A 23,162-nucleotide genomic window follows, 5' to 3' on the forward strand; every position below is an offset into this window, starting at 1 on the left:
TTGTGACACTTCCATTATATTGATCATAGAGGCATTGTTCATATGAAGTATGTTCGTTTATTGTTGCCACTAACAAAAGCAATTTTGTTTCTATCATTATTATGAAGCTTATAAAATTCTGCGATTATGTAGTAAATTAATAAGTTGTAAATTTGAATAGGTTTGCTTCGAGGACTTAGCGATGGAACTTTTAGTGCACAGAGTGTATACTCTTGTTATTCCAAATTAGTTGTATCATAGATAAGTCTCATTTTTGTTCTTTGATGTCTATCAGTCAAACCTGTCAATTTTTTATCCGACCTGCAAACTCGACCCGATTTTGTGGATCTTGAATAAAGTTTTTTGACCCGTAACCCGGTTTAAACCAAACCCGTTTAACCTGCAAATTGCGAGTCAAACCCGACCCGGACCCAAACCTGAACCGTCGACCCAATTTTATGGTTTTTTTTTTATAAATAAATAAATACATTTGAAAATTAATATTAGTTTATTGACTAAGTTTAATTTTTTGTTTACCATCGGACATTCATTTTATCACTTTCTTATTTATCTATATCATACAACTCTTGATCAAATCCACACCAATCACCTCCTACACCAATTATCGACACACACTAATTGCATGTATATAATCACATCACTGCCATATCACCGATTGAAGGTCTATTGATATTATGTCAAAAGATATTATAATTATGTTGGTCTCTTCCTTAAATTTTGGGATGTTTAGAAGTGTTTTTTTTTTAAAAAAAAAGTTTAATAAATTATCATTTTTTAATAGTTATTAGTTAGGAATTGATGTGATTTGTTGAAATGGTGATAATTTAAATTATTACCTCCATTAACTATTATGTGCACAAAGGGGTATTATTTGTGAGACATAAAATATTCCTTTGTAGCACATAATAATTAACGGAGGTAGTATGTAGTATGTAATGACTAAAATTAATATGGTGAAAATGTTCGATTAAAAAATTGGGAAAAAATAGCAAAGTAAGCTTTAAAAATCAGAAATTTTTAAAAATAAGCCAAAAAAAATTAAATAAAAAATTGTTCTAAACCCGTTGGATTGACCCGAACCCGAAACTTTGGGTTAGGGTTAAGCATTTTTCAACCCGTTACCCAAAGTGACCCGACCAACCCAATTGACTGGTCTACTATCAGTTTATTTGATGACTAATAAAAGTAAATATGAATATAACATAATTATCAATACGAAGAATAAAAGTAAATAAGTATTACTACAACATAACTAGCTAGCTCGTTGTTTCAAATATACTTTAGTCTTGTAACACTTTTTAACTTAATAACTTATTGGCTAGACGATTGCACCACAATAAATGGTTTTAAGAGAGATGGGTTTTTATATGCCAATAGCTCCATTATTTGATTATCTAATAAACCTTTTATTCTTTAATCTTTACACTTAGTTCAATCACTTTTAGAGTATAGTAGTTCTTAAGGCCGATGTCAATAATTATTTAAAAAGCCTATTTAAAGCATGATCGCCATTATTGCAACCATCATTGCAAACGGCATAGATTCATAACATTTCAAAAACAATAAAATTAAAACACCTCAAAATCCATTTTGTACGACTATATATTTGATTTTTTTTTTTTTTTTTTTTTGACAAGGACTATATATTTGATTAAAAGCATATAGTACGTATAAATTTAATTAAAGTAGCTAGCTTTATCAAAAATAATCTTAGCATCACTTTTGATGTTGGTGGTTATAAGTCAAGCAAAAATCAGATGGTGAATGGGTCATTGTTAGACCCAACCCTGGTTCTTTTATCATTTGGGTCAAACCATGCACTTCTTGACTTCTTGTCTAAGGGTAGCCAAATTTATGATTTTAGTATGCTTAAGAAGCTCGCATGTGAATCGATAAATACTGAGTAAAGCTGTAAAGGTATACCGAAGGATATTTATAGACTTGTAAGTAATTTGTATGCGCCTTACTGGTCTTTTTAGAGTTTTATAAAGCGTTTAGGAGCACCAAGTAAAAACGTAAATTCTTGTTGGGTTTGTTTTTATGTGTGACTGTGTGAGCACGTGTGCAAAGGAGGGCAACATTTTCGTATTTAATTTCTTTTTAGTGAGAATGAGTGAGATGTGTAAAAGCTTCTCACAACTAGCTAGAATAAGCTCAACGTAATGCGGTAATGTGCTGGACCAATACTAATCATGGGGTGCGTTACACTATTGTTACTCGTATCAGTTTATCACTACTAGTTCTTTCCTATTGATTGAATTCATGGACCAACTTCCCTACTATCCTACTAAATCAATGTAATAGGACCACCAAATAAGAGGCAACTATTATGCCATTAATTAAGAAAAGCAATCAAGGCTTTATCATTATGCACCTTAAATAGTTGATTAATAGCTAGTAATTATAAGCAATAGTGCTTAATTTTTTAGGAGGGGAACGGGTTTATAAATAAAAGTACGTAATTAAAAGACAATAGTCCATTACTTATTTAAACCCATACAATTTTTAAGGGCATCAGTCTTCACATGAGCTTTATACTCTAAGGGGGTGTTTGTCTATGGGGATAAAAAGGGAGGGATAAGGATAAAGGATGAGGATAGAAGAAAAGTAGTGTTTGTTTAGAGAGATGGGGATTAAAAAGGGGTTGAGGATAGGGATTAAAACACCCCCTTATCCCTCCATTTCTATAATTAAGGGGAGGTGGTATAAGGGAAAGGAATAATAAATAGGCTAAAAATACCAAATTACCCTTAATGAAATTAAAAGGATAAGGAAAAGGGTAGAATTTAGTAAGGGTATTTTTATAATTTTACTATTTATCCCTAATTTATTTCCTATATTACCAAACATGGGATATAAATTATTTATCCTTGTCCCACTTATCAATTCCCTATCTTTATCCTCCCTCCTTATCCCTCTTATTCCTATCCCTCCAACTAAACACCTCGTAAATATAACCTCTTATATAATCATTATATCCTAAGATTATTTTCTATGTACTTCAGATGAAATTTAAATTTAAGTATAAAATCTAGTTTAATAATATGAATTAGTTTAATAATTTGAATTATTAAGTCAATAACAATTACACATATACTCAGCCCTAGCCTCAATTATAGCTTGATCACAAATAAACTTAACACCGACTCCTCTTACGTACAATACTACCATGGAAGAAATTGATCCTGCACAAATTCAACAAATTAAGCATAGGCCTAAACCCATCATAAATGCAACTGAAGTAATCCCAATCTTTGATCCTTCTCCCATTTTCCCTCAAATAATCACTTCTTCTATGAAAATCATGGCGATATTGACAACACTAGTGTTCTAATAGCTGAGATCGGCGTTTCTATGAGAAACTCGAGCTCATGGCTAGGAATAATGCTTCGCGCTGCCTTAAGACAAGAAGAGGAAGGTTGGTCGAGATGAAGTCAATCCAATGGAATACTATGACTCTAAGCATGTACCAAGAATGTTAAATAATATTTCCAAATTCAGGTATCTCCATACTCCATCTGTATTTAAATAATCGTCACATACTCACATTTGATTTGAAGCCATTTAATAAAAATTTGGCTGAAGTTTGAATTCTATCCTTCACTTTTTGAACTTTTTGTACTCTTTGCAATTTTCATCTTCCTTTAAAATTCCTTAGGGTAACATGTGCATGTACAATTTATCAATTTATTTAATTATATTTAGATTTAGCTACACATATAATATTAATTGATATTAAGTGCATGTACGCATTTTTTATAGAAGAAATCATGTACGCATACTATGTACACATGACTTTAGTAATATAGGACGAGTAGTACAACACAAAAGTAACAGCTAATTCGGTGATGGTGAGCTCGAATAGAGATAGGTTAATTCCAATTTTCACTCATCACATAGTCACATACGCACACGAAGTCATGATAAAACCCTAGGAAGATATGACTATCAATCAAAATCCTCCCAGTTCTATAGAATATTTTCTTTGGTGAAGAGCTCTAGAAAATATAATAGAAGAGTTCGAACAAGATATACTAATAAGTTTGAAACTTCGGATGAATAAAAATTATATACATAGTATGAATCTTTTCTACGTAGTAGTTTAATTAATGTATAATTGAATAAAGTTACTCCCTCCGTTTTTAAATACTTGCTCCACTTTTTATTTCCGACCGTTTTTAAATACTTGATTCATTTCTTATTTGAAAAACTTTTACAATATTTAATTAATTTCTCTCACCTAGTGTACCAACATAAATCATATTTTATTAATTTTATATTCTCTCTCTTTTAATTCTCTCCACTACTTTTGCTTTATACAATTTTTTATTCTTCTACCCACCTCACTACCTCTATATTTTATTGTTTTCTTCAATTTCTCCTAAAATTCCGCACATAAAAAAATAGAGCAAGTACTTAAAAATGGATAAAGTATAAAGTAATACTCAGTATATAAATTAACTTAGGGGCAATACTACTATGTAGTACTCCGTACCTACTATCACTACCAGTTTCTTTTTACCAATTGGATGAATCGTGGACCAACTTCCCCACTAAATGATTAAAATGAGGACCACCAAGAAATTGGTAAATATTAGTCCAGGCTACTTCAATTCCTTTGATGATAAAGCCATTATTCTCAAGTTTATTGCTGCCACTAAGATAAGCAATCAAGTTTTATCACTATGCACCTTAATAGTAAACTATAGGCTTATAGGCATATAGCATATTGCAGGTGGTGCTTCTTCCCTTGATCCCCTGTAGTCCCGTAACGAAAATGACACCATCTAGTATAATATTACAGTAGCTACTTTATCTCATTTAACTTGTGTGACGACAAACAATCAAAATGAACACTAAAGAAACACATTTTGGAAATAAAGGAAGATGTAACATGTTACATACCACTCGTAATAGTAGTGACTTGGTTATGAAAAAAAAAAAAAAAAAAACACTCAATTTCATCCTTAAAATTAGGTTACAAGGCCGATTATCAATTTATTAGAAATTGGTTTGGTTCGGCACCATAATAATTTGGCATAATTTGTTCAGAGTTAGCAACACATTGATTGAATTAGATTGGATTAACTTAAAGTTGAAGCAAAATGAATTGTATATTTCATCCTCAACGATCATCACAAAGTAAGCATAAGCATGCACCCGAGTGTGACCACTCCAATCCCATCATCACTAATATATAGTCATACATGATCTTTCTTCTGATTGGATGAAGAAAAGAATGAAAGCAAAAGTCCCATCTTAAGATTGATGCCCACGATGGTGTGAACCTTGTATGTAGCAGTAGTCGTCATACTCTAGGAGACTAGGACCCAAATAGAAGGTATGGTTCTTTTTTTAGCATCACAAGTTAAAGCTACCTATATGATAGGTCGGATGTGTGCTGTACTAGCGAGCCTCGTGATCTAGTAGACCGTGACAAAAATGGGCTAAGGTCTATGGATATTTTGTGTTGTGTCAATCTTTGATAAACAAGGTCCAAACACAATCCGTCGTTTCACATATCGTGTTGTTCTACTAAGCCTCTTAATAATTTTAGATATTTTTATTTAAAAATGTGCAAATCGACAATCAAGCCGACCCCTTAGGCTCATGCCACAATTTAAAATTGATCTGCATGCTTGACTTATGTAGTATGTCTCATCAATGTATCTCTTATGTAATTTTAAGCTCATTATGGACTTATGTTGGGTCTTCTCAATTTTGTACTAGCTTGGCCATGTTTAAGGGTCTATTCACTTCAGCTTAATTTCAGTTCAGTTCAGTTTCTAATTTCCTTCTCTCATAAAATATTCAGTTCACTTCAATTAAGCTCCAATCAGTTTAATTCTATTCTATTCAGTTCAGTAAATGTGAACAGGTCCTAACTTTAGATACACTGAACCTATATCATAAATTTGTCCAAGTCCATAGTATATACATCTAATCAAAATATTGATCTTTCTTTCTTATTTATTTTCTCATTTCCATTTTGTAAAAATGAGTAGTTAGTTATTTACGTAGGATGAACAATTACACACTATTTGTCCCTATATTTCAGATGAACTTTATTTTGTGTGCATTGTTTAACTGAAATTTGAGATAAATACATCAAAATATATAATCGATCAATCGAAAGTGTGACTTTGTATCTATCACATTTTCACTTGGTCTACTAAAGTACTACTGTAGTACTGTATGACTTAAGTGAACTCATCTTTGGGCCCCCATCTTTGGGCCTCCATATAAATTCCACCTCAAAAATAGAAGCTAGTTTTAGAACTCTCAAAAATTAAAAAGATCAAATTTTTGGTAGGTCTCAAGACTTCAAAGGATGAGCATGCAACTAGAGAGTACACTACAGTTTACATGAGTAAACCAGCTGTAGTGCTAGTAATTCACCAGTTTCAGATGTTTAGAATGTGAATGGGGGACCTGTTAGATCAGGTGCAGATTGTCCTGGTAAAATTTATGAAAGAAACAGCATGATTTTGGGACACCAATAATTTTTGTTTCTCATAAACATTATTACAGTGGATTTTTGCCAAACAGACCTATCTACCTTTCTTGCAACTGTTGTAACGTCGAACATATTTCTAGGAAACAACGTCTAGTAGCATAATTGTATGCGTTCTAGGTCATAGAGTATGCATTACAAGAAAAACGGGCAATTTTTAAGTTAATGTGACACTATCTTACTAAAGACTTGCTCATACGTACGAGTAAGTATATCACACGGATGGCCTAGGGGGGTTTGATACAAATCAATAGGATCTAACATGGATTAAATTCTAATTCCAATTCTAAAATATTGGAATAATCAACAGTAAATTAAAAAAAAAAAAAAAAAAAAAAAAGGATGATCCACACATACACACATAAAAATTGGGTTGGTAAATAGACTAATAATATTTGTACCCGTAGTATTTTCACTTGGTTTTCTACAAGATGACAAAATCAAAAACTAGTATCACCAATTAATCAACAAATCAAACTACATCAATGCGGTGGATATGGCTGTTGTTGTTGCTGCTGATGCTGATGCTGCTCTCGTTGTTGCAACTGCTGCTGATGTTGTTGCTGCTGCTGATGTTGTTGCTGCTGCAGCTGCAGCTGATGTTGCTGGTGCTGCAGCAACTGCTGATGATGTTGTTGCTGCAGCTGCTGCTGCCGATGAAGCTGCTGTTGTAATTCGTGTTCGTGTTCATAATCGTGGTCATCATGGTCATGGTGACACTCTTCATCTGAAAAATCACTCATATCATCCTCATCCTCAACACCTTCATCCACTTCCTTTCCACGCTTCTCTTCTTGATCCCTTACTACTCTTATCTCACCCTCCGGACGCCCAACAGCACCCGGCCCCTGTTGAGTAGGAAGCGGCCGCAACAGCACCTCTGAATGCTGCTGCTGTTGTTTCTGTTGCTGTTGCGGCCGCAACATCACCTCCGGATGCTGCTGCTGCTGCTGCATCCGCTCCACTTGCCCTTGCAGCCGCAGCGAACCATTCTCACCACGATCACGACCACGACCACGACCATGACCATGACCATGACCATGACCATGATCAGCACTGCCACCAGCGCTGTGAACAGCAGCAGGAATACTCTCCATAGCAATGTGCGTATTCATATGCATATGCGGCTGCGGCCGATGCAAAGAAGGAGCAACATGACCATCAAGACAAGCAGAACACTTCGCCTCTAACCAAGCCTCAACATCGAAACGTGGGCCATACCCCATTACAGACCTCCCACCACACAATCTCCCAACCAACCCAGCTAAAATACCCAACACTGCAATCACTGCTAACACTCCTATTACGGGCCCCACATGCCCGCTTGGGGCCCGGTAATGGCCCGCCGACTGTTGGTTTATCACCGTCACCGGCGGCCCTTGTTGATTTGTTATGTACCCTGGTGGGGCCGTGCTCGCTTCCATCTTCGCCGCCGACTTTTCAATCGATAATGATCACTTAACCATTAATAGCAGTGATTTACACTGCCAAATTAATAAACCCATTAACAATTTTATGGGATAAGTTTGGTTTTATCAGCTTATCTTGTTGTTTTTCTTCCATTTTTTCTTTTGGGGTTTTTCTTTAAAATTGATTATTGGAAATTAAATTGAAGTTGTTTGTAATAATTTGGTGGGAATATGATTGAAGAAGAAAAGGGGAGGTTAGAGAAGAGTAAGAAGAAAGTAGGGAGTTGCAGAATACAGTTTTACAAATGGGAAAGGAAGAGTGAGTGACTCGTAAAGTGGCTAATTCGACTTCAAAAGGAAAGGGAAGGAAGATGGGGTAAGCAAAGGAAATACCGAAATTCTACCCTTTTTCATACCTTAGGTTTTTACAGATGGGATTTTCTTTTTTTTTTGGACTGGGCCTTTATCATTATTATTGGTTAGACACCTAAGAAATTTAGCGATGGCAAATTAGTCTTGTCATGTCGAGCTCATGGTCATGTGTAAAGGTGTCAATTCGGATAACCGGATGGAGTTTGGGTCGGGTCTGTTCGGGTCGGATCTGTTCGGATCAAAATTATCCTTTTAACTCGGGTCGGGTCGGATCAGATCAAATTCGGGTCGGGTCAAATTCGGGTCATGGTCTATCGAGTCCGGGTCGGATATGGGTCGGGTCAACTCCAGATCGGTTCACTTTCGGATCGGATAAATTTGGATCGGGTTTAAAACGGGTTTAACCGGATAACTTCGGGTCGGATGAATTTGAGTCGGGTTGATTACGGTTCGGATGATTTCGGTTCGGTCAAGTTCGGTTTGATTAAGATAAGGTTGATCCGTTGATTCATTAAATGGTCAGTTTCAATTCAATTCCTTTTTGTGTTTGGCTGGATTTTGGTCGAGCTGACCAAATTCATATCCAAATAAGGTTATTTTTAATCTAGAGATATTATTGAGTTTTTACCTTATTATTGGTTCAATATGATTATTAATTACGAAGCACGAAGTTTTAGTTTTCTCATTTGATCAAGTTATGTATAATTTTTATCTTAAAGAAAAATTGAGATTGAATAATTATTGATAACTTATCATACTTATATAAGTGAGACCAAGCTAGTGATAATTAAGTTATTAACGAGTAATAGTTACATATGGTGATATATACAAAAAAGAATATCAATTTTTTAAGGTTATTACAAGGTTACAACTCTTCATCAATTGTACAATCTTACGAGGTTATGAGTACTGTACTATTAGTTTAGTTTATTACTAGTTCAATTTGTATAAGATATTTGTTAGAGTTGTTAGAATTACTTTATTACTAATTCAATTTTTATATTAAAAACTTGACATTATACATATTGATAGTTAATTGTTACTATGTACATTCTTTTTATTTGAGCATAAATTATTGCATATGTATGTAGTGTGTATATAACCGTACGATGTATAATGCCTATAATTCTAGGATAATGCACAGTTGTAGAGGAAGTAGTAATGAATGAATGTTGTGTATTTGTAAATACATAACAATGATTAAAATGTTCTAAAAAACACATGGTAGAGAGAGGAAAAAGGAGAGAGATAGGAAGAAAGAGCTCTTTATATGGACCCCACCTACTTTTTGGTCAGATTGTCTCACGTGATGGGTTTGTAGTAAATTTAAGACTTCAGACTATTTTTTTTTAGTAAAAAAGTTAACTTATTAATAATTAGTAAATATATTTTATAAGAACTTGAATAAAAAGGTCAATAATCAATTATGGTCGGGTTAAATTTGGATCGGGTAAAATCAAATCGAGTTAAAATTGGGTCGGGTTAATATCAGTTCGGGTCAAAACAGATCGGATCTGATCGGTTATTTGTCGGGTCAATTTCGGATCGGGTTGAGCTCAGGTCGGGTCAAATCGGTTCGGGTTGAGTTCAGGTCGGGTCAAATCGGATTCGGGTTGAGTTCAGGTCGGATCAAATCGGTGTCGGGTTAAGTTCAGATCGGGTCAAGTTCGGATTCGGGTTGAGTTCAGTTCGGTTACAGTTCGGGTTTGGGTCTTGAATTTCTCGGATAAAATCGGATCGGTTACAGTTCGAAACGGATAATTTTTTTCGGGTCGGTTCGGGTTTGACACCTCTAGTCATGTGTGGGGGATAACTTAGTTGTTAGAGTTTTCATCTCAGTTTAAAGGGATCTTGGAATTAATTTTTATCATCTGCCCTTGTAAGTTGTAACAAAGTTTAATAAGGCCCTGTTCTTTTGAGCTTCTGGGCAGAGCAGAGCAGATTTCAGCAAAGCAGAGCAGAGCAGATTGAAACAGAGCCGAGCAGAGCAGAGCAGATTTCATTATTATTATTATTATTATTATTTTTATTTTCATTATTATTATTATTATTACTAATATTGTTATTATTACTATTATTATTATTATTATTACAATTATTATTACTACTACTACTAATACTATAATAATAATTGTAATGCTTTATTATTGTTATTAAATATTAAATATTATTATTATTATTATGATTATTATTATTATTATTATTATTATTATTATTATTATTATTATTATTATTATTATTATTACTACTACTACTACAACTACTACTACTACTACTATTATTACTATTATTATAATCATTAAATTTTATTATTAAAAATTAATTATTATTAATAATATTAATATTATTAAATATTAATTATATTATTATTAATATATTATTATTAAATATTAATTATATTATTATTAATATTATTATTATTAAATATTAATTATATTATTATAAAATATTAATTATTATTATTATTAAATATTAATTATATTATTATTATTAAATATTAATTATATACTTCCTCCGTTTTCTTTTACTTGCAACACACCTTTTAAGCACGCAGTTTTAGGAGATGATTAGTGAGGGTAAACGAGCGATTTTATCAATATAATTTTTACACGAAAATTAGAATAGAGTTAAGTATCATTTGTAAAAATTATAATGAAAAATTTGTCCATTTACATTACATAAACCAGAGCTCAAAACACGTGCCACAAGGCTGTGTTGCAAATAAAAGAAAACGAAGGAAGTATTATTATTAATAAATATTATTTATTTATTTATAATTATTAAATATTAATTATTATTATCATTAAGTATTAATTATTTATTGTTATTTTTATTAAGTATACATTATTATTATAATAATTCAATATTAAGTATTAATTTTAAGCAGAGCAGGGCAGAGCAGAGCAAATTTCAGCAGAGCAAAGCAGAGCAGATTTCAGCAGAGCAAAGCAGAGCAGAGCAGCTCTAAAGAACGGGGCCTAAGATTGTTAAATATAAAAGTTGGGGCTAATCGCATCTACAAGAAAATTATACTTGTATGCAAACACTAATTTGACCCACTTGTTTAATGGAGTCAATATGTTTATCCATTATAGTAACAAAGAGTTGAAAATTTCCACCACTATCAATGTGGATCGGGCCCTCTAAGAGCTTGATTTGAATAATAATGTAACAACAAATCAATACTGAGTACGAAATAAGAGAGTAAGTTGTACAAGTATAACAAAATTGGGTCACTATATTGCAAAAGTATCACCTGACCTTCAATTTCTACAAGTATAACCTGTTGCACTAGTGGGGACTTCATACTAGTAATGCCAAATTCAAGTATCATCCTCTGTCAACTATTAAATGTTCTTTGCCTACCTTACTAATCTTAACTGTTGTATACTCTCATTTTTCGAGTATCCGATGTTGCTTCTTCCTCTTTGGTGGGTATGAGTGTCTCTAAACTTAAACATGTTATGTTCAACTGAAAAATCCTTCTAATACAAATTTACCTACTAATAGAGTAATAGTTAAATCTCAAATCATACAAATTCTTTTCACCTTTCGAAACATATACCATACATGAATTGAAATTGATCACACATACACACACATACATATAGTCTAGACACATTATACTCGATATCTTTAGTGTAGATATGTCATTATAATAACACATCTAGTACATTATATGATTTTTCTCAAGAGAAAAACATCTATTTAAGACATGCGATGTCATTAAGTAATAATTTAAGTATCCGATGAGCTTTTCAAATAACACCTTTAGCTAGTTTAACTTTTAAACGATTGGAAGGAACACGAACAAACTCAACCTCAATAGAAAACGTACCTAAAAATTAACGTAAGTCCTTAAAGTTTTTTTACCATTCCTGGGTTATAAAGAAAGAAAGAGCCCAAAACATGAATTATTGCCAACCGCACTATGTTTGAACCAAGAGAGGTGCATAGGTCCCAAACACTGATCTAAGCATAACTAAATTATTTCCACCCATAAGTTGCTTTATTATAAGTCAAAAAAGTTGCAACTTTATGTGCTGAAATCGAGCTCATCACCTCAACCTTTTCTTCCTTTTTATTTTTTTAGGGTTTCTTTAATTAGTCAAGTTTCTTTTATTTGATCTATAATTAATGGGAGTCGTATTTAATTTGGCTACATTACATATTATAACAAGTAAATTTAATTAGGATAAACTATAGAAGAGAAAGGCCCATATTTTAGAGAAGTTTAATCATATGGATTCTTTAGCAAATGATATTATACTTAAACCGGTCTAACAATTATAAGAGAAATCTAAACCAAAACCGACCAATAGATAGATTAGTCTAAAAAAACACATATTTGGGGTTTTTATAATTTTATTATTACAGATTATCTAACATTTTTCCCCTTGTAGTAAAATTTAATATGAGTAGACCTGACAAAATTGACTCATATTTTATTACCCTACCTTAAATTTTATCTAAAATCATTGTTTTATCCAGATTCATACCTAACCTGCTGGTCCGACCTATTAATTTATTAAGATAAGCATATTGTTAATAAACCTGTAAATGCCCTAACCCAACCCGAAGTTTTACCCGAATATGACTTGACCCAAACCTGTCCAAAAGATCCAATTGCGACCTCTAATCAGACTTGAAATCGATCTAAAACCAAACCCGAACCCCACCCGCTTAGACATTCACTCCAATCTTCTACGCCATAGGCAAGGAATGAAAATGGAGGTCCAAGAATAAAACACCATAGACAAGAATCTGACAAAATACAGGCTGAGAAAAAAGAGGAAAATAAAACAAGTAAATAAGCATGGAAAAGCCAAGCATGAGTAAGACAAGGGTTAGAGAAATCGAGATGTCTTTGTTTATGTTTTAGTACACACTACCAAGTCGTTGGTCTCAACTCTCAAGTAGCTTTGCTTTTTACGCACTCCTTTTTAGCCCAATTAACCTATGTTTTGCCGGCTTCTTTTTTTTTTTTTTTTTTAGCTCGAATGTTTAGCTAATTCTTGCCATTTCTTAGGGGGGAAAATATACCTTTTTCAGACATTTGGTGAATGATGGTTCAATCAACCCAAGAAAAAAAATAAATGAATTTACTTTAAGGAGGATGTCTTTGTTTTATGATTATTACTTAAAATACTAGTATTAGTTACTTTAATCGCAAAGTCATAAATGGAACAGTTTCATATAGAGTTTTTCGTGAAAGGCAAATGTTAGATGATTTCAGCCACCAAATAAGTCTCTTGGGTGTAGGAAGTATCTCGATGCCTAATACTACTGAATTTCAAAATATTTATTAGAGGCAGAATAAAGTCTTTATAATACGATAATACACGATATCGAACCTTTTAGGGGCTTTTATTTAGATGTTTGAGATCGATGTCAAAAATTCAAGTGATGATAGAGAATGTTTTTTTAGGTTGTCAAAATTTATTTGAATTCATATACACTCACTAGTTGATCACATAAGGCTTAAAATGATCTTGAATCAATAACGAAAGCAGGCACGTTCATACTTCATAGCCAACTAGTTAAAAGGCAAATTAGATATATAGTTCCAACCTCTCAAGACTCTAGAGTCTCTAATTTATGAGAGACACACCAACCTTTAAGAAAGACACTTGGTTATGTTTAGCCTTTTGTTATGAAACAATAAGAACCATATAAAATGTCACACTTACTGTCATGTGTAACAGTCATACTAGTTCATCAAAATATGATTACCTACACATATTATTTCATTGGGTGCTACGGTTGATCCACATATTTGAATTCACCCAACATATTTCGATTCACCATACGATTACAAATCAATTGCTAAATCACCTATGTTTTGCTCAAGTCATATACTCATTTGGTGTGTGATAGATTGCGGAGTACATTGTTCAAATTAAAGCTCCAATTAGCAATACATAAACATAACCTAGCTAACATACAAACTTAGCACTTACTTCATGGAGAAAATTTTGTTAGATGCTCAAAGGTCATATATATGTCAGAAGTTTTTGTCAACCAAATAGCCAATATTTTGTCTTAGTTTGGGCAATCGCCATCAAATAAGACAAGGTCAAAAGGACCACCTGCGCATTTGTCCAACCAAACAAGCACCGACGTACTCTTTTTGCATTGCTCCTTAGCTTGAATAATTAGCATGCAATTAAAGATGAGAACACCATGAATATGATAGTATGATTGATTGTGATGTGAATAAATTTTTTTGACTTAGATATTATATATATGTGGTTTTTGTATGATATTTAATTTTCGACATTAAATTTACTTGTGATTTGATCGACATTTAAATGGTATAATAAATTGAACATTTTAAGCAAGATCAAGACACTTCTTGGCATGGATACTCTATGGTATGTATATCCCTCTATTGCTCATATCAATCATTTTCGCCTTGTAGTTGAATTGTTTATTTTATACACGTGTATCAAAAATTGTGTTAATAGTTGAGATCTATTTGAATGCATGTATGTAATAATGTAAAGGATTTTAGTAGACATTATATCTTGTTTTTATCTCATAACATCGTACCAAACTAATCCGTGATAAGACTAATTAATTACGCATGAGAGTGGGACATTTGAACAATACAAGGATTTAAACCAAAAAAATTAAAAACATTGGCCCATGCAGGGGTCGAACCTGCGGCCTTGGCGTTATTAGCACCACGCTCTAACCAACTGAGCTAATGGGCCTTGTTGAATAATAATTGAACCATTTAAATATTAATCTTTTGTTTTGTTAATATTTCTTACACATCTTAATAAATACGTTCCAAATGAGAATATAATTAAGATTAAAAATTTTGATTCCATAATTAAACATCAACGTACAATGTAAGATTATCTAAAGAAAAAATACGTAAATGCAAATAATTTGTACATAATTTTCTAAAGGACAAAAATGATAAATGAGCAAATTAAAAAGAACTGAAATAAATTTGCCTCTTTGATGGTGAGTCATTGATGGTGAGTCACATGACTATTACTGTCGAGTTTCATGTATATTGAGATTTAAGATTTTGGCCTTTCTAAAATGCTTTAAGTTAGTCTAAATTTAATGTTTATTTTTTTCTTACGCTCTTTCTCAACAAGGTTGATTCGTGCCCTTATTTATATGGTTCTTTTTATTTCAGTAATAATGACGAAACTAAAAATCATCTGTTAGTATTCGACCTATAACATCATCCTTTGATTCTTAGCTGCGTGTTTGATGCTAGATGTTAGTTAGGCTATCGATCTTGGTTATGGCTTAAAGCAACTCAAAGTACAGATGTACTAATGGCTTTCCACAGCCACTCTATAATTCGTCTTAATATTCGACAACCTCTTTTACCATTAATCAAGCATGCATAGTACAGAACAAGAAACAACACCAAAGAATTAAAGCAAATAGAAAGAATGCGAAATCTTATTATCAAGTAATATCAGCCCTAGAAGTTCATCAAGAACCCTGTCTTACAAATTGTGTTGCATATTTAAAATTTGTTTTCATTTTTTTTTTTTTTTTTTTTTGTTCTTTTTGTTTCTTTTTTGATGGTTATATAGTAATCAATCTCAACATACTCGACTAATAAATGGACTTCTTAGCAAACAAAAGAATGAACCAACAACCGAATTACATATCATTGTTATCTATGTTTCACCCCACAGGTGAGCTTGGAGTCGAGGAAGTTATAATCGGTTTCCCTCGTCCCATAGTGAAGCCTCTTGTGCCATCAGGCATTCGCGGTCCCTTGTTGATTAGCTTTGTTGTTAATGTATCAAATTGCGAGACACCAATTGAATGTGTGGGGGAAGAAAGCAAGCCACGATCATTTAGACTTTGAACAGCTCGTCCTTTGGTTTTAGCACGCCCACGTGGAGATGCCAATTTTTTTTTGACACCAGAACTTTCTTCACCCTGCAATCAGAGTATGTAACTAATCATCTGTAATGTAATAATTACTCGAAATTCTATCTAAGACAGTATTTACCGTGTCATGTTAGATTCTGTTCTCCTCGCCTTATTTAAAAAGTTTCAGCAAATGTAAACAATTTTAGCCAAATAAGTCAAGTTCAGCATAAATAAACTGAGAACAGAACATTAACAGATGCGATTGTCAATTTTAGCTTTGTTGTTAGGAGTTGTTTAATTGTCGCGTATTTATGATGTTCTTATCAATATCTATTACTAGTAAAGGAATGTTACATTATTACTTACAAGACTGTTTTCTTTAACCAATTCTGAACCATTTGGTTGGGAGATTTCTTTAGGCGATTCACCATGTGTCGATTCATCATCATCAGTAAGCAGATCAAAGTCCGACTTTCTGGTCTTCAGGATAGATTTTGGCTGCAAATTTCAAGTTCAGAGATTGTATAGTAAGATGTACCATGATATATCTATACATCTGCAAAATTTTGAAAGTAAATAATAGTGTGCTGAAGCTATTGATCAGCATATATACCGTGCGTCGTTGCATGACCCTAACTCGCAGTCCTTTTCTCCAATCTCTCTCGTCAGTCAACTTTTCAGCCTAGAGATGTGAATCAAAATTTTAGATGAGGCAGAATGAAATAGGCTGTTACATACACTATACAAAGTAAGGGAGTATAAACATATACCGCCTTTTCTGCAAATTCGGCATTCTCATACTCTACAAGTGCATGAAGCTGTCATTACAAACACAAAAGTCATATACTTAGCCATCCTTATATATCAATAATCTCTTGAATTAAGCATGTAGCAAAAATTATCTCTACCTTATTACTAATGATAATAGCTTCGTTTTTGGACCGAGAAGGATTAGCTTCCGGGGGATGGCATAGCCTGATGGCCTTCACACTGCTTATGCAAAATTCAAAGAACCATTATGTGTGTACTACTACTAAACATTGCTAATAAAAATGTAGCAAGATTAACACATAGTTAGGTACTGACCTGCCAACTACACTAAATATTTTCTCAAGGTTCTGGTAAGAATGATCATCAGGCAAATTCTCAACCATTACAGTACGACACTGCAAAAACAAACCCCGAATCATAAGTTTCATCTATCATAGGGTCTACATTCAATACGTAACTAGAAAGTTTCTCGCGTACTTTGCTAATCAAGATTCTGGAAAACAGAATAGCTAAAGTGGAAACATAGACAAATCCTTACAAACATGGAAAATATGTCGAATTAATTGTTCAAATTCGATGCAGCTATAGACAATCAATATATGATCTACAGGGAGAAATATACAATCAGTACCTGAAGCTCATCTCTGTAACTTTCTGTAAAGGGGCTTCTTCTTTTGACCTTCTTGTTTTCCTTACTTACAACCTTAGAAAATATTCCATATTAATAAACACCCAACCCAAAAATCATCAGTACATAAACAAAAATTAAAGAATTACTTAAAAAATATATTTTACAGTAGACTTTCTTAGACTATTTACATTAGAACAGAACATGCATATGCTAAGTAGGAGTGAGTAATGAGAGATTAAGACTAACAAGTTTGGTAGATGAGCGAAGTGCTTGGACGAGCATATGGTGGTCGGTAACAAGGGCTTTAATCTTCTTCATAGATGCAATGACAGGAATAGGAACTACGATATGTAACACATGAATGACTTTAAGAATTGGCCTTTTCTTAGGAAAAAAAAAAAAAAAAAAAAAAAAAAAACAGGACTAATTTTGTAATGTTGGTGCTTACCATAACCTTCAGGGTCTTTGCTTACATGTTTTGCCATTGTATCATTTGCCATCAAACTCAAATCACTGAATAGGTATTCCACCTGCCACGTTACATCGAAAACAAGAATCGATCATTCTTATCTTTCGAGTCTCAAACTCTCAATCTGTACTGTGTTACGACAATGTTGCAATTGAACCGACAAATAGCCAAATCTAGTAATGTATTGCAATTCGATTACATATGTTTATGCCACTAATCTCAGTAGAATAAGAAAAACAGCACCATAATGTCCACATTAGTTAATATGTAGAATTATAGCAATCAGAGTAATATAGGCAAACAAATTATGGAATGCATTTAGGATGTACTGTTCTTTTTAAAATATCGACACACTATTATTTGCTTTTAGAGTATCATCTTACGGAATTCTAAACTCGTAAGTTTTGTATACCTTACAATATAATCATCAATATTCCGCCTTTCAAAAACTTATGCATAACCTTAGACAATACTATCGCTAAATGCAACATTCATGCAAAAACTTGTTTTCATAAAGAATCAAAATCGATAATTCTCCACTTTAAAGTTACATTCATACAAATATAGCGCATGATTATGTTATATGTACAAATTGTTTATTCGTCCCTAACAATGAATAAACAACAAGATTGTATGAAAAACAAAAACGTAACACGTACCATATCAATTGAGCAATGTAGATGATCAAACATAATACAAACATGATGTAAACATTGAAATTAAGGCCTTGTTATAAACGATACAAAATTAATTCTAACCTGTTTCACGATCTTTTGATGTAGATCACCATTGAGGGAATTCGACCGAGACAAGCTAGATTGAGATTGGGAAGTTGGAGAATTGGAGAAGTTGGACGGGTGTACCGGACTCAAACCGTTACTATTATCGTCGTCGTTATTATTATTATTATTATTATTATTATTATTATTATGAGGGGAAGGAGGGGGCGAAGGACTAACATAGTACCAATCCGTAGACGGGGTTCCCATAACATGATCCCCGTCTTGCAAAAATTGCACACACGGGTAAAAATACCCCGTCAATAACATTTGATGATTGCCATAACAACTAGTAGTAGTGTATGACCTTGGCACAAATCCCGCCGCTTGTGCATTGAATTTGAACCCCCCGTCTCCTCCGCCTCCGCCTCCTCCACCACGTCCGTTATCTTTGTTACTATCACTACTAATACTAACACTTCCTCCGCCACTTTTTATTTCTTTTTCCGGACTCCTCTTCATTTGTTCTTGTGCCATTCTAACTCCAAACAACTTTTTTTTGTGTTATTAAGGGCTTTTTTCTCTTCTCTAATTCCTAATGAATGATCAAATAATGCACGTACAAAAATTTGTTAGGTATTTTTTACTCTAACATATTTCCGTGCTCTTAATCTTAACTATTGTTAAGAGGGAGTAATAGTTCGGGACCATATAATAATTTTTCGATCTAGAGGGATGCCCATGAGTTTAGTAACAGTAATTAATGTCGAAATTTTTTTTTTTTTTTTTTTTTTTGGGTCAAAAAAATTTCGACATTTCATCCACGTTTCTAGTCCCATTTATAAGCATCTGTCATCTATTAGTTCCCTTACATTCTTTGTGTGTTTTCCTCACACACAAACCCCCCGAAACTCTTGCCTTATGAGTATTTTGACCACTCATTTTCAACCTTCTATTTTTCATTTTTCAATATTGCTAATTTATCAAAAAATTCCACTAATGAAACCAATTTTGATCACTCCAAATATATAAAGATACAAAAGCAAATCCTTGACTAATAACAATATTACAAGTTTCTACTCGTAATAAACTTTAGACATTTTTTGTGTTTCATAACTTTTTCTCACCTATTAATGTAGCCAAAGTTTTCAAATTTTGACTATTTTTTGTTATGATAAATTATAAAAAGTAATTTTAGATTCCATTATTTTTATCCCCTCAAAAAAGATTCCATTATATTTAATTTTATATAATATGAAATGTTATTAACATTGACTCAAAGCTAGAATTTAAACATATAGACAAATATAGACTTTTAATTCGATCCATACACTGGAGACACAAATGGTGTACTAAATCCAATTGAAAAGAATTTTATACACGATAGATGGAAAGATTGAAAAAATAAATGATTAAGTCGTAGAAAAATTTCATTTTGTAATCCACTCTTTCAATTTTATGATATTTTATTATGTTAGTTAATTTGAAAAGTTCCATTTGAAAAACTTAAATACATCACACGGGTCAATTGTCAAGACTTGTTACGCTTAAATATAAGTAAATTAAATGATAAGGCTTGAACTTATAATTTCAATTCACAAATTGTGTTCCCGGCCTAGCCCACCATCCACGAATCTTGATTGGTTCACACAGTAGAAATCTGTATAGTTTATACAAGTGGATGGTTATAATATGCGCAGGAGTGGAGTCATTTAGCAATGTATTCGAAACTATTGATGAAATTTTAGCCATTGAAATCAAAGTATGGAGACATATAGTTGATTGATGTCTAAGAACATCTACATTTAAATACATATCCAAATAAACGGATATGTCTACTAAACATACAAGATCTCTCTTTTTATTTAAATCACCAAATTTCTAGAATATATACCCATTGTAAAACCTTAGCACTTAGGCAAATCAATCAACTAAATTTATTACTACCTCCATTACAGGTTATGTGCAACGATTTGACATAAAGCAGAGAAGGAAAATGTCTAATCGTTACACATAACCTGTAATGGGGGTAGTATATCATATTGGAAATATAAACACAAATATATAAATTGGCTGGTGTACTTGACACTAACAATTCCCTTATTTTCTTCTCATATTGATTCGATTAGTAGGATACGTCTCCTTTCTATAAAACATAAAACTAGAAGATTATAGATTCATAGGCAACAAACATAACGGAATGGGCCAATTGATAAACTCATAATAATGTAATGAGTTTATGAGTCCAACTACCTGAATGATATCTTACTGAACAATTCATTCATTGTATTATTAATAGAAAACCCATGACTAAATAAAATCGTAAATGCAAGAAAAATCAATTTGAGAAGTAGTGATTATAAATTCCATCATTTTCATTCACATGTTTCACTCTATTAAATTATTGTATTAATGGCCCCTTATTATCTTATATATTTGTAGGGTCCATTGTATCTTGTCTCAAAGATTCTCCAACCTCCTACTACACCCATCATTAAGCTTTGTGAGTGTGATTGGTTTGTCTTGCATGATTCATTTTTAACGTTTTATATCCCTAGTTAGGTGTAGTAACTATTACAATTACGTATACTATTAAAGAATTGGAAAAGTTGTTAAAAATCTACAACGTTTCTTAGCTCGATTGATTAGATTTCCGTACATATCTCTACGTAACCTAGCTAAGTGATAGAGAGGGGGTTGGATATTTTATAGGTATGCTACCATGGATCATTTATTATGAGTACGTAGATAATTATGTATAATTATATTACGTCATAATTTTGACTGTGATATCTTGATATGCTGTGATAACTAATTCTTGATAGAGGAAATAAGTCTTGTAAAATTGATTATGAGCTTTACAGGCTTATAAGGAGTGGATGGATGAATGAGAGAAAAGCCCACAAACTTAAATCAAATAAAGTTTCATATTCAATCAGTTGGCTTGGATGTGAAAGGAGTAGCCAATTTGATTCAAACTAAAAGTTATCGTCTTCATTTTCAATATGAAATGGCATACTTGATAACACTTGTACGACTGTATCTAACTATATACGACCGTGATTCTAACAATTGAACAAGCATACTAAAGTTTATTACCCAAATAATTAAGATACATAAAAATGCATATAGCTTCAACCTATGAGTGCTTTGTTTGCATAATTAGGATAGAAGCATCACAATTTAATTATCAAAGGTTTATTCATGAAACATCCCCCGGGTGCTCATAGGTAGACAATGATGTTACTTGTCAATTACTTTATAAAATAATAATGCCTTTTAAGACATGCTTTTTCATTCATCTTCTTTACGTGTAGCTTTTATGATGGATTGATGGATGATTTATTTTCAATGAGATCTATTAAATATGATTAAAAAAGGTATAATAGTCAAAATGAGATTGCTTTGTCTTGGTGGTATATTGGTGTCAATAACGTAAACTTCTTATTCAAAATTTAGTATTTTATACACTTGAATATAATTAGTTTATTAAGGCCTCCACACAATAGGCTTAGAAAAAAGGGGTTATATTAGGTCAATTTTTAAGAGTTTCATAAGTTATTTTTTAGAATTTTCTCTTTACCGATATGAGATTTTCATAATGAATGATAACATTAGTGTTTAATTGAAATTTAGCTTCGATTACAAATATGATTTTATTAAAAAAAAAAAAAAAAAAAAAAAAAAACAGTTAAAAATTTATTAAAGATGGTTCAAATTATACATATGATTTTGCTTAGAAAAGGTTCATAATCTCATAATTCAGTAGCCAATTATAATTATAAATATGATTTAGAAACAGCTCAAATTTTCACAATGTAGTAACCAATTATAATTTGATTTAGAAATGGTTTCAAATATCATTATGTAGGGACAAATGAATCTATAACTATTTAATTAATATCTTATTGTAGAAAAACTTTTTTAGAGAAAGCAACTATGGAAATTAAAAATACAGCCTTCCAATACAAGTTAAACTTGTATGCATCATGGGTTGGTGGCTATTCAAAAGGTATAGAGAATCCGATCCACTCAATGCAATTTTCAGCCCTCCAACGCAAGGAAGGAATTTAGCATATTGACTAACTAGACTTTCTAAATTCTAACTGCCTTTGAACAAAATATGTTTGTGTCTTGTGTGGCACCTAAATATTAAGATTTATACAATAAATATTTCACTCGAATTCTCACATCAATCCCTAATATAGTCATACGACACATGTTATACACAGGCTAATATTCTAATGGAGCGAGATACAAATAGTGTCCTATGTCTATATGATGTGGACAATTATCGAGTATTAAGTGAATTATTTTTCAATTTCATTCTCAAATAGTTTTACAACTTTAAAGTTTTTGAATTCTTCAGAATACGGAGTGCTTATAGGTCTAATGTATGAGACGGTTTAGTGAAATTTTT

At 32.4% G+C, this 23,162-nt stretch overlaps 1 protein-coding gene and 1 non-coding gene across 2 annotated transcripts; both read right to left on the reverse strand.

Annotated features, from left to right (window-relative positions):
• Positions 1-14,937: 14,937 nt before the first annotated feature.
• Positions 14,938-15,011, reverse strand: TRNAI-AAU (transfer RNA isoleucine (anticodon AAU)). Its single transcript has one exon. It is a non-coding gene; the product is annotated as a tRNA-Ile (tRNA).
• An 849-nt stretch (positions 15,012-15,860) lies between these two features.
• LOC145588084 (la-related protein 6C-like) lies at positions 15,861-19,279 on the reverse strand. The gene is made up of 10 exons (XM_081644731.1): positions 18,782-19,279; positions 18,003-18,084; positions 17,801-17,895; positions 17,555-17,626; positions 17,239-17,318; positions 17,061-17,142; positions 16,923-16,970; positions 16,766-16,834; positions 16,507-16,650; positions 15,861-16,218 (listed from the first exon to the last, which is right to left on the reverse strand). Exons 1-10 carry the CDS (start codon positions 19,277-19,279, stop codon positions 15,958-15,960), a joined length of 1,431 nt encoding a protein of 476 aa, XP_081500857.1. The 3' UTR covers positions 15,861-15,957.
• Positions 19,280-23,162: the final 3,883 nt, after the last annotated feature.

The sequence above is a fragment of the Chenopodium album genome, chromosome 17, assembly GCF_948465745.1.
Source record: "Chenopodium album chromosome 17, dcCheAlbu1.1, whole genome shotgun sequence".
In the NCBI taxonomy this organism is placed as follows: Eukaryota; Viridiplantae; Streptophyta; class Magnoliopsida; order Caryophyllales; family Amaranthaceae; genus Chenopodium; species Chenopodium album.

Excerpts from the sequence above, each read along its gene's own strand:
- LOC145588084 (XM_081644731.1), bottom strand. The coding sequence starts at position 19,279 with ATGGCACAAGAACAAATGAAGAGGAGTCCGGAAAAAGAAATAAAAAGT. Across the intron at positions 18,085-18,781 it reads ATCAAAAGATCGTGAAACAG|GTGGAATACCTATTCAGTGA; the intron begins GTTAGAATTAAT and ends GTAACGTGGCAG. Across the intron at positions 16,651-16,765 it reads GGGTCATGCAACGACGCACG|CCAAAATCTATCCTGAAGAC; the intron begins GTATATATGCTG and ends TGAAATTTGCAG.